The following is an 11,073-nucleotide window of genomic DNA, read 5'->3' on the forward strand; positions in this document are numbered from 1 at the left end:
GAAAAGTCTGTATTATTGGTTCAACGTATGAAGAAAAATTAATTAATTAGGGAGCTGACTATAACAGTATATACATGCGGTTTGTGGCGGCAACAACGTGCTTGCTTGTGTCAATGCTTTCGTCTAAAAAAAATTTCGCAACATTGCCAAACTTGGGGTTCTTCACCTCCTTCCTCATTGTTCTCTGATCGAAAATATCTATTGGGTAAGTTCTGCTTTGTTCCGTGCTATGCAAGTTAGGTTTGATACACGGTACATTTTAGACGGTGTTTTTTCAAAACTTTCAGGTAAAACAATGGATGAGAAAAAAGCAGCAAGAGCGCTAAGCGTTCACCTAGCTCTACCTCCTCCTCCACCTCCTACTGTAGCTGTAGCCATTAATGGAAAGAAAAAGAGCAAATACGTAGCCTTTTGGGCTCTTGAGAAGTTCATTCCCGAAGGCTTCTCTGATTTCAAATTGCTCTACGTTCGTCCTCCTGTCACTTACATCCCTACCCCAAGTAAGTTGCCTGTGACTATAACTACAAGATTCAGAATATTTTTGTAACTTGATGCACAAGACATCTGTTTTGCCTTGCAAAGATTCGAGTCTTGTTTTGTTTGGTTTTCAGTGGGGAATGCGATATCGGTAACAGAGCTTAGAGATGATCTCGTATCGGCTTACAAACAAGAATTGGATTGGAACACAAAAGAGATGCTTCAACCTTACAAGAAGATGTTCGACAGGAGAAAGGTTTTGTCTGTTTTGTTTTGTTTTGTTTTCTCATAATCCAAAAACAAAAAATAATTACAAACGGTATAAAAAAATAGGTGCAAGTAGAGATTCTCGTGCTTGAATCAAACGATCCTTCTGCTGCTATAGCGCAAGAGATTGCCGGAACAGGAGTCACCAAGCTCGTTATAGGAATGTCTCTTCGAGGATTCTTCTCAAGAAAGATCGATATGTCTTCCATGATCGCGACCGCTGTGCCAAGATTCTGCACCGTCTACGTGGTTTCAAAGGGGAAGCTAGCTTCCGTGCGTCCTTCCGATTCAGACGCTAGCGGAAGCATAAGACTGGAGACAAGTAGTTCCACGAGTGGCTCCACTGATAGTCCTAGACTCCCTTCTGGTAATAAAAATAATATAGTTTTACATAATAATAAAGTACGTCAAGTTATTAACATGCTCTTTTGAAACAAAGAATACCAAGGCTTCAACTCGTTTGTTTCGGAAGCTCAGTCTCGAGTCTCGGAGATGAGAAGCAGCGGTGTGGCTCACATGGACACGAGCTGTAGCGAGACGGGTCAATCAGATGTGTCTAGGGAGAGAGGGATGCAGATTGTACTGAGCGGCGGCGGCGGCGGTGGTGGTGGTAATGAAGGGAGGAAGAGTAACTATAACAATAACAATGAGAGCTTTAGCGCATCGTTTCCAATGGGAGAGGAGGCGTATCACGCTATGAGCTGGACTTCTAGATGGAGAGATCATGAGGAAAGGAGATCGATCATGAGCTCTTCTTCTAGCAACAACCACGAGCTAGCCAATATGGAGTGGGGTGCAGTTGTTCCTGAGAACTATTCTTGGGTTTCTCATCAAGCTTCTAACATGTCTGATGGACGCATCAGTTTCCACTCCTTCAACGATAATCAGGTAGATTCTTGATCCTTTTCTTTTCAAGCTCAGGATGAAACATTTCTCTCGGGTCCAAAAAATTTTGAAAAATTTTATATACGCACAAGCCCCCAAATTTTTTATTAAAAAAAAATTCTAGGCCTCTAAACTATTAAAACTTTTACTAACCCCAAAATTTCAGGACCGTCACGTTCTCAAGAAAAGATGAGAGTCAGTTGTCATATCAGTTTGAGATATAACTTAGAGAACAAGATACCATTACATTCAGTTATGAAATGAAACCCTCATAACTAGACTGTTACAGTCTGTACAAGTTAGGCAGCAACAGGCCGGCTCAATATTACTAAGGGCACTTGGGCAAAAATGTTTTAAGACTCTATAATTAATTAGTTTAAAAAATATGACTTGTTACCTTGATATTTTAACCAGAAAAATTAGTAATATTATGTTTCTAATGCTGTCTAAATCTAATACCAAACATGTTGAAACCCCTAATTAAAAAAGTTATATACAACAGTCATTTTGATCTTGATTCTGTTTTTTTTTTTTCCGGGAGAGAGACGGAACATGTTTTTGTTTTGGTACTGAAATAAGGTCTAATCGTGTAGGTGAATCTGACCTTTGAGATAGAGAAGCTGAGATCCGAACTGCAACATCTTCAGGAGATGTATGCCATGGCTCAAAACGAGAATGTCGATGCCTCGAAAAAGGTTCAGTTAAAGATTTTTGAACCGCATATTATGTTTTTTTTTTTTTTCACGTATTATGTTACATTACGTGTTCTTGTTTGCAGCTAAATGAGCTAAACCAGAGAAGATTCGAGGAGTCAGAGAAGCTTGAGGATCTTAAAGAAAAGGAAGAAGCAGCTAAAGATACAGCTTCAAAGGAGAGGCAGAGGTACGAAGAGGTGATGAAGGAGGCAGAGAAGGTTAAAGAGCTAATGGTGAAAGAGGCTTTACATAGAAGAGAAGCTGAGATTAAAGCGGAACGTGAAGCTAAAGAGAAAGATAAGCTCCAAGCTTCCCTCGTCTGCCCCGGGATACAGTACCAGCATTACTCGTGGGAGGAAATCACAGCCGCGACTAATGATTTTTCAGAAGATCTCAAGATCGGACTTGGAGCGTATGGAACTGTCTACAAATGCAATCTCCATCACACGACCGGTGCTGTCAAGGTCCTTCACGCCGGAGAAACTCAGCTCTCTAAACAGTTCGACCAAGAGGTGAGATAATAATCTGTATTAAGTCAGATGGACTTCCAACCTAAGTTACCGACCAGAGTCTACATTTTGTGCTTTTTGTTTTGACAGCTTGAAATCTTGAGCAAGATCCGTCATCCTCACCTCGTCCTTCTCCTCGGGGCGTGTCCTGAGCGAGGCTGCCTCATCTACGAGTACATGGACAACGGAAGCTTAGATGACAGGTTGATGCTAGTCAACGACACACCGCCCATCCCTTGGTTCGAGCGTTTCAGGATCGCTTTAGAAGTCGCTTCAGCGCTTGTCTTCCTCCACAAATCCAAGCCTAGACCCATCATTCACCGTGACCTCAAACCAGGAAACATATTGCTCGACCAAAACTTCGTCAGTAAACTCGGCGACGTTGGTCTCTCCACGATGGTTAACCAAGACGACGCTGCTTCTAAACTAACCGTCTTCAAGAAAACCAGTCCCGTGGGAACGCTCTGTTACATCGACCCGGAGTATCAGCGGACCGGGATCATCTCGCCTAAGTCGGATGTGTACTCTCTAGGTGTTGTGATTCTGCAGCTCATAACCGCGAAGCCAGCCATAGCGATTACTCATATGGTGGAAGAAGCGATAGGGGACGATGCTGAGTTTATGGCACTGTTGGATGTGAAAGCTGGATCTTGGCCTATTAGTGAGACTCGTGAGTTAGCTGCTTTGGGACTGTGTTGTACTGAAATGAGACGCAGAGACAGACCAGACCTTAAAGATCAGATCATACCGACTTTAGAAAGGCTTTGGAAAGTTGTCGAAAAAGCTCAAAACTCACTCTCTAGAACTTCGCTGGATCCTCCATCTCATTTCATTTGCCCACTTCTCAAGGTTCGTATAAACCCTAGGAATGTAACCAGTTACTTGAGTAACAAGAAACTTTGTTTTTTTTCTTTTGACCTAATTGTTTATTCGGTTCTGATCATAGGGAGTGATGAACCAGCCCTGCGTGGCTGCAGATGGGTTCACGTACGATCGTGAAGCCATAGAGGACTGGCTGAGAGAGAATGATACATCGCCAGTGACGAACCTTCCATTGCCTAACAAGAACCTTCTTGCTAATTACACTCTTTACTCAGCCATCATGGAGTGGAAAGCCAATAAATAATATCGAGAGAGGGAGAGAGATTCGACAATAAGTATGATGGATTCTATCTATGTCTTAACTATTTTATCTCTTTCGTGTGGTTTCTCTCTTTGTTTTTCCCTTTGTCTCTGTACCAACGATTTTATGTTTTGTGTGATGAGATGCAAGATTAAAACAATAGAGAGATAAATGTCTTTCGATTTAATTTTATCGTGTTTCTTTTCTACTCGTTTGATAAAAGTCTTACTCTCGTTTCAGTCCAAATAGACTGCTATGTGGATAGTGGACCATCCCCAGGAAATAACTTGCACCTACATTATCATGTCAAACACGAGATGTCCATTAGGTAAGGCCAGCAAATGCACATGACTATTGATAAAGTTAAAACTGTATTTATCAAACACATAATTTGAAGTTTTGCAAAAGAAAAATATAATTGAATGTTTGCTCTCCATAACATCCTTATCTCAGACCACCAAGCACCTGCTATTTTGTCCAACATTGAATATCATCCATTATTCAAACCATTTAATGCAGATAATAAATGCTATAAACCTACATCTGTACATATCATATTAGACTTGATTATAATACATCCACAAAGTAATCCAATGAAATAATGTCATTTAATATATCTCTTTTTCATAATCCAAGGTGATTGGTTGGACTATATGAATTGACTTTATCTTTAATTTTCATCTACCCTCTTAAACACTATTCCCTCCGTTCCCGAAAATAAGATTTTTTAGATTTTTTTCTTGTTCCACAAAGATAGATTTTATATATTGTTAAGATATTTTTTAATATTTTTGAGGAACATTAATTGAGAATATTTGAATTGATTAAATTTCATTTGTGGAAAGTTATTGGAAATTGTATAATAAAGTAAAAACCAAATAAATTATAAACATTTATTAAATTCTTAATAAGCGTGCATACTCTAAAAAATCTTACTTTCGGGAACATAGAGAGTACTAATCATGCTTTATATTAGTTTTTAAAGCTACAGTTAAAAAAATAAATCTACATAAAAAAACAAAAAAAAAATGGCTGTGAAAATCTTATTTTCTAAAGTTCCATCTTTTTAGCTGTATGAAATTTTAAAGCTATATTCTTTAAATCTAAATAAAAAAATTCTACAGACTAAATTTTAAAGTAAATTTTCTAGACTTTGCAGCACAACCAATCACCCCTGTTTCTGAGACTTAGCATAACTTTAAAGAAATTTACCTAAAGTGTCTATTAGAAAATATACGAGAAAATAAGAGTAAAGTTGCATGAATAAGTAGATCAAGCTTGTAGTGTGGGACATGTGATCTGCTTAAGTGTGAAACTTACTTTGTCAAAAAGTGTGAAAGTTATGGAATACCTATATACTAAAAGGTCATGTGGAGAAGTTGTCATTGGGACTGTAAGAGCAGCATTAACCCAAATATCCAAATAGGTTTCTAATTTTTTTTTTTTTTCTTTTGGCTGATTTAAAAAAAAAAAAAAAATTAAAAAAGAATCAATCGCGGGCCGCCACGTGTCAGTGAGGTCCGCGCACAGTAAAAAACCCCACTACATACGTTTTTTCTTTGGCTACATTTGGCTCCCTTCTTCCTCGGTTCCCCCATTTTTGTGGTTTCCTCGCCTCTTAAAAACCCTCTTATATAGCTGGTTAATGCTGCTGTAAGAGTTTAGACCACAAAGGGGTGTTTGTCTACGAAGCTTCAAATTGTATTGTCACGGGGAGATCCACGTGGTAAGTTTTCCGGAGGTGTCGACGCAAAGACTCCAAGAAAGGAGCTGCTATGTCGTCTCCCACGTGCTATGTCCTGATTCGCTTCTTTTTTTCTTCAAAAAGAAGTTGAAAACGTTTTTTTTCACTTATTACTACAGTATCACATAATTTAAATTTATTAGTTAAATATTTAGGCGAAAAGTATGTTTCATGTCACTATTAAAATAATCGTAAAAGAGAAACCATCTTTCTTCTTTTTTTTGGAATATTGTAACAATTTTTTGATATATATAAAATATGTTAGATGGAAGAAAAAAAGAGAGAAACCATCTTATAGTTGAACAAGAAAACCAAAAACGAAAAGAAAATTGGTTTTTTGCAGAAATGAGCCTACCATATCATAAGGGACAACACACCACAGACTGAAAAGTCAACAATATTGAATAAACAAGCTGGTAGTCCGACAAGAGCCCAAGTTGTGTCTGACTTTCAACGACCTCTCGTTTCTCAAACCTTTGGTAGCTACCGGAAAAGACATCACATTCACACAAGGAACATAAACTCTTCTAGACATTTGACATTTTCATACCTTATTCTTACGTTTTTATCATTACTTTCTCGAATCTTGTTTATAATAATATAATATTATCAAGAATTCAACTCAGTTGCTCATAAATTTCCGTGTAACTAAAATATTTTAATTAGGCGATTCGTTCACTGACTCAAATTTGATTCGTCATCTTCTTTACTCCTCTCTTCGACCTCCCTCTGTCAATCGATTTGTCGAGTTTCTGGGAAAAGCTTTGGAGGTTTCAAGTCAAAACATCATTTAGGTATTTTCAAATCTTATCTGATACCATTGTTTGGCCTTTCTGGCAGTTTCTTAAAGTCTTACAAAAAAAAAACCCTTAAAACCCTGATGATCTCAGCCGTTGAGTTGATTAAAAAGATTTTCCATCTTTCTATTATATATTTTTCTGATAAAAACTTTTTTTTTTTATATATTCAATAAGAATTCAACTTGTTTGGATTGTCTTGAGTAAATATCCTTGTAACTACATTAATTAATAAAATAAGAACATACCATTACCAGTTCATGACTCTATCCTCTCTCCCTTTTTCTCTATAGCTAAGCCGTTAAGTCATCTTGTACCACAAGATTAAGCTATCTTCAAAGATAATCGCTTACCCTTTCTTGGTTCCGTTGAAGTTCGAGATATGCGGGAAGGAGCTTTAATTGTAGCGGTAGCGATCAAAGGGAACAATAGCAAAACCAAAGGCGTTATTCGATGGGCACTTCAAGAATTCGCTTCTCAAGAACATGTTGTCTTCAAGCTCTTACATGTCCAGCCAAGTAAGAGTTACAAACGTTACAACTTTTACAAAATTTCAGTTACAAACTTCCGTCTGATTTGTTTTGTAAGAAACAGGAGATTCGATGTCAGTTTCAACCTCAAGAAAAGGCTCGACCACAACGGTTTACAAGAAAGATGTTGATAGGAAAACCAGAGAAATGCTTCATCCAAGCAGTTCCATGTTTGCTCATAGAGAGGTATGTATTGGAGTCATGGACTTCTTCACAGTGGATATGGTTTCTTGTTTCATGTTTTGCTACCAAGAATCTAAAATCTTGTGAAATGCGAAAGGTTCAATTGGATATGATGGTACTCGAATCAGACGATGTAGCTGATGCAATCTCTAAAGCGGTTCAAGATCATGGAATCAGTGAGTTAGTCATTGGAGCTTCTTCCTCTTCCGTCATCTTCTCATGGTAACATATCCAAAACACTCTCTTCACTAAAGATTTCTCTATACATCTTTTGGTTTTCTTGAGTAAATTCTTTTGGTTCTTTTGCAGGAAGCTGAAGAGAAGCAACTTGTCTTCAAGAATCGCAGATGTTACACCGAGATTTTGCACCGTTCACGTTATCTCCAAAGGGAAGCTTGTTAATGTTCGAAAATCCGATGTAGACATTGAAACAAGCATAGCAGATGATAGGAGTGAAAGCCAGTTCTCTTCAAGTAGCCAGTCAGGTATTAACTACTTCACTAGCCGGTCCTGACATTTAATTACATATTAGCTAATTATATTTTGGGTGTCGAAACAAATTTTTCATCTGGCTTTGCCCAAAACCGAGTTATGCCTAATAGGACGCAAGAAAATCATGAAAACCTGTTTGATTTGATTGATTGTTTTTTTAAAACATTATATTCTAGGGTCAGTAAGTTCGACATCGAGTCATCAGTTCTCATCTACATCTCTACTCTATCAAAGAGTCCAAGCGCTTTCAACCGTTAACCAGAAGGTCGGGACAAATATGGGAACAACGAAGAGTATTGATACGCACCATAGCAGAGCCGCCTCTCTAGATGTGGATGAACCAAACCAAAGGGGCTATTACCGGACAAACAGCTCGTTGATTAGATATAAAGAAAGTGATATCCACAGCCGGAGAAGCTCACTTACTGAGGAAGGATCAAGCTCAGGTTGCTACAGTGACCCTACTTCATGTAGTAGCCAGGTATACTTTCATTTCATAACCAATCGATGATAAGTAGAGTGATCGATCTTATAATTTTTATGGCATTCTTAACATTCAGATGAATAAAGATTTTGAGCTAGAGAAGCTGAAGATTGAACTCCGTCACATTAAAGGAATGTATGCAGTTGCTCAAAGTGAAGTCTTGGATGCTACTAAAAAGGTTCATTGTTTATACAAGATTTGGTTATAAATTATTATTTTTTCTTTTGGTATTTAAGTTTATATGTATTCTCTGTTTTATGTAATGTCAGATGCAAGATCTTAACCAGCGTAGGTCAGAGGAAGCTACAAGGCTCAAGAACTTAACGATAAGAGAAGAATACGCGGAGGAGGCTGTGGAAATGGAGAGGGAGAGACAAGAGGAGGCGGAAAACGAAGCTGAGCTCGTGAGAGAAAGCGTTGAGAGAGAAACTGAAGAGAGACTTGAGGCGGAAGCAAGAGCGGAAGAGGTCAGAAAGGAGAAGCAGAGGCTTGAGGATGCACTAGAAGGAGGACCGCTTCAACGCCAACAGTACATGAAGTTTGAGTGGGAAGATATCGTTCAGGCCACGTCATCGTTCTCCGATGAACTCAAAATCGGAACAGGTGGGTACGGAAGCGTGTATCGGTGTAACTTGCACCACGCGACAGTAGCTGTCAAAGTTCTTCATTCAGACAAAAGCAGCTTAACCAAACAGTTTCACCAAGAGGTAAATAAACTACACTTTTTTTTTTACTTTTTTAACCTTGAAGAATATTTACTGTTTTCTCAAACGATTTGTAATCTTCAGCTTGAGATTCTTAGCAAGATTCGTCACCCGCACTTGCTTCTCCTCCTAGGCGCGTGTCCTGAACGCGGCAGCTTGGTCTACGAGTACATGCACAACGGAAACCTAGAGGAAAGACTCATGAAACGCAGACCAAACACTGACGCACCGCAACAACCGTTACTATGGTTTGAGCGGTTCAGAATCGCTTGGGAGATTGCTTCAGCGCTCTACTTTCTCCACACAAACGAGCCGAGACCAATCGTTCACCGCGATCTTAAACCGGCTAATATACTCCTAGACCAGAACAATGTGAGCAAAATCGGAGACGTAGGCCTTTCAAAAATGGTTAACCTCGACCCTTCTCATGCATCAACGGTTTTCAACGAGACCGGTCCGGTTGGTACGTTCTTCTACATTGACCCCGAGTACCAGAGAACCGGTGTGGTGACTCCGGAATCTGATATCTACGCGTTTGGGATCATACTTCTTCAGCTAGCTACGGCTAGATCCGCGATGGGCTTGGCTCATTCGGTTGAGAAAGCGTTGAGAGATCAAACCGGGAATTTTTCAGAGATTTTGGATGAAACTGCTGGAGATTGGCCGGTTAAGGAAGCGAAAGAGATGGTTATGATAGGGCTTAGATGTGCGGAGATGAGGAAGCGTGACCGTCCCTATTTAGGGAAAGAAATTCTACCGGTTCTTGAACGGTTAAAGGACGTTGCTTCCGACGCAAGAAACATGTTTTCTGAAACCGTTAGCACACATCACAACCACGCTCCGAGTCATTTCCATTGTCCAATAACTAAGGTAACTAATGATAATGGTCAGATTACGAATTTTACGTTAGATTTATTGTCTTTTGTTCTTCGTTTTTTGATCATTTTAGTATGGTTTAATTGATGAATATTAGGATGTGATGGAGAATCCATGTGTTGCTTCGGATGGATATACATACGAGAAGAGAGCCATTAAGGAATGCCTTGAGAAGAATCATAAATCTCCAATGACGGATTCGCCCTTCCCCAACCAAACTCTTCTTCCTAATCATTCTCTTCTTTTTGCTATTAAGGAGTGGAGATCATCACATGCAATTACATAGAAAAAAGGTTCAAAGTTACAAGGCAAACTCTCTCGTCGATTAACATGCATCATTGTGTTTGTTTTTACACCATTCTTTGCGCACACATACCACACACGACTACACGAATAGGTAGATGATGTTTATACATATTGAAAAGATTGGAGTTTTGTACGTAAAATTAGTGACCTTATTTGTCAAAAAAAAAAAACCTTATTCGTTTTAGTGTACAAATAGGTTATAGGTTTTGACTGCGCACTTGCAGGGAAAGATAATACAGTAGTATTGGTTTTTGTTTTATCATATTTTCTTGTATTGTATTTGTACATGTCTATATATATATATATTTTCCAAAAATAAACATAACGTTTAGTTTTGTTGAATACTATAAATGAAACTTGATTGATAAAAACATAGCTGGAAAAAAGTATTCAAATTCAATTTGCATGGGAAAGGTACATTTTTCTAATCTTTAGTTGTGAAAGATTTATTCAAGATATATGATAGGATCGTAAAGTTGGCCTATATGGTTCCCATTAAGAAGATACTCGTATCTTTTATTATTCTGTTTGGTCCAACCACTTTTGCTTTTTTCTTAACACCTATCGGTCCCATTGGAAAAAGAATAGTCTCAAGACTCTCAAAAATGGTATGTAGAAAATAATTGATTTGTAAATTTTGTGACTTTTTTCAAGTACGATTTTATTGAATATAAATGTTGCCTAGGTTAATAAATATCAGTATACGTATACAAATCTGGTTATGTGATATTGTCAAGAGTCAAGACACCTAGATAGGCCATTAAATAGTGTGGGTTCTATACAGACCAGTAAACCAATGATACATTATACATCGATTTTTTTTCCCCAAGAAAGACATAATAAATGGTGTGTGATATGTTACAAAAAAAAAAAATTGGTGTGTGATATTGTCAAGACCTAACCTAGCTTATTCTGGTAAGGAATACAGACTAGTAAACCAGTTGATCAAAAAAAAAAAGAATACAGATTAGTAAACCAATAACTACATGATTTTCATATCA

The 11,073-nt window shown here is 38.2% G+C and overlaps 2 protein-coding genes across 5 annotated transcripts; both read left to right on the top strand.

Annotated features, from left to right (window-relative positions):
* The first annotated feature begins 295 nt into the window (after positions 1-295).
* LOC106398659 (U-box domain-containing protein 52-like) lies at positions 296-4,162 on the top strand. The gene is made up of 8 exons (XM_022715548.2): positions 296-500; positions 612-733; positions 811-1,111; positions 1,184-1,632; positions 2,223-2,324; positions 2,408-2,836; positions 2,924-3,682; positions 3,780-4,162. The coding sequence occupies exons 1-8, from the start codon at positions 296-298 to the stop codon at positions 3,957-3,959; spliced, it is 2,547 nt and encodes an 848-aa protein (XP_022571269.2). The 3' UTR covers positions 3,960-4,162.
* A 1,862-nt stretch (positions 4,163-6,024) lies between these two features.
* Positions 6,025-10,414, top strand: LOC106401461 (U-box domain-containing protein 51). Of its 4 annotated transcripts, none has more exons than XM_022707059.2 (10): positions 6,025-6,494; positions 6,791-7,015; positions 7,086-7,213; positions 7,308-7,432; positions 7,520-7,695; positions 7,879-8,183; positions 8,263-8,364; positions 8,456-8,893; positions 8,975-9,760; positions 9,864-10,414. In XM_022707059.2, exons 2-10 carry the CDS (start codon positions 6,880-6,882, stop codon positions 10,050-10,052), a joined length of 2,385 nt encoding a protein of 794 aa, XP_022562780.1. In that variant the 5' UTR covers positions 6,025-6,494; positions 6,791-6,879; the 3' UTR covers positions 10,053-10,414. The 4 variants fall into 4 exon arrangements, with proteins under 4 accessions (XP_022562780.1, XP_022562782.1, XP_022562781.1 ...); XM_022707061.2 differs by having other exon boundaries at positions 7,092-7,213; XM_022707060.2 differs by having other exon boundaries at positions 6,872-7,015.
* The last annotated feature ends 659 nt before the right edge of the window (positions 10,415-11,073 follow it).

Source organism: Brassica napus, chromosome C7 (assembly GCF_020379485.1).
Source record: "Brassica napus cultivar Da-Ae chromosome C7, Da-Ae, whole genome shotgun sequence".
Lineage (NCBI taxonomy): Eukaryota > Viridiplantae > Streptophyta > Magnoliopsida > Brassicales > Brassicaceae > Brassica > Brassica napus.

What these genes read in the sequence shown, in the direction of transcription:
- LOC106398659 (XM_022715548.2), top strand. Translation starts at nt 296, where the DNA reads ATGGATGAGAAAAAAGCAGCAAGAGCGCTAAGCGTTCACCTAGCTCTA. An exon ending in ATGTCGATGCCTCGAAAAAG is followed by an intron (nt 2,325 to 2,407) that starts GTTCAGTTAAAG and finishes TCTTGTTTGCAG; the next exon opens with CTAAATGAGCTAAACCAGAG. An exon ending in CTAAACAGTTCGACCAAGAG is followed by an intron (nt 2,837 to 2,923) that starts GTGAGATAATAA and finishes TTGTTTTGACAG; the next exon opens with CTTGAAATCTTGAGCAAGAT.
- LOC106401461 (XM_022707059.2), top strand. Translation starts at nt 6,880, where the DNA reads ATGCGGGAAGGAGCTTTAATTGTAGCGGTAGCGATCAAAGGGAACAAT. An exon ending in TCTTCCGTCATCTTCTCATG is followed by an intron (nt 7,433 to 7,519) that starts GTAACATATCCA and finishes GTTCTTTTGCAG; the next exon opens with GAAGCTGAAGAGAAGCAACT. An exon ending in CTACTTCATGTAGTAGCCAG is followed by an intron (nt 8,184 to 8,262) that starts GTATACTTTCAT and finishes CTTAACATTCAG; the next exon opens with ATGAATAAAGATTTTGAGCT.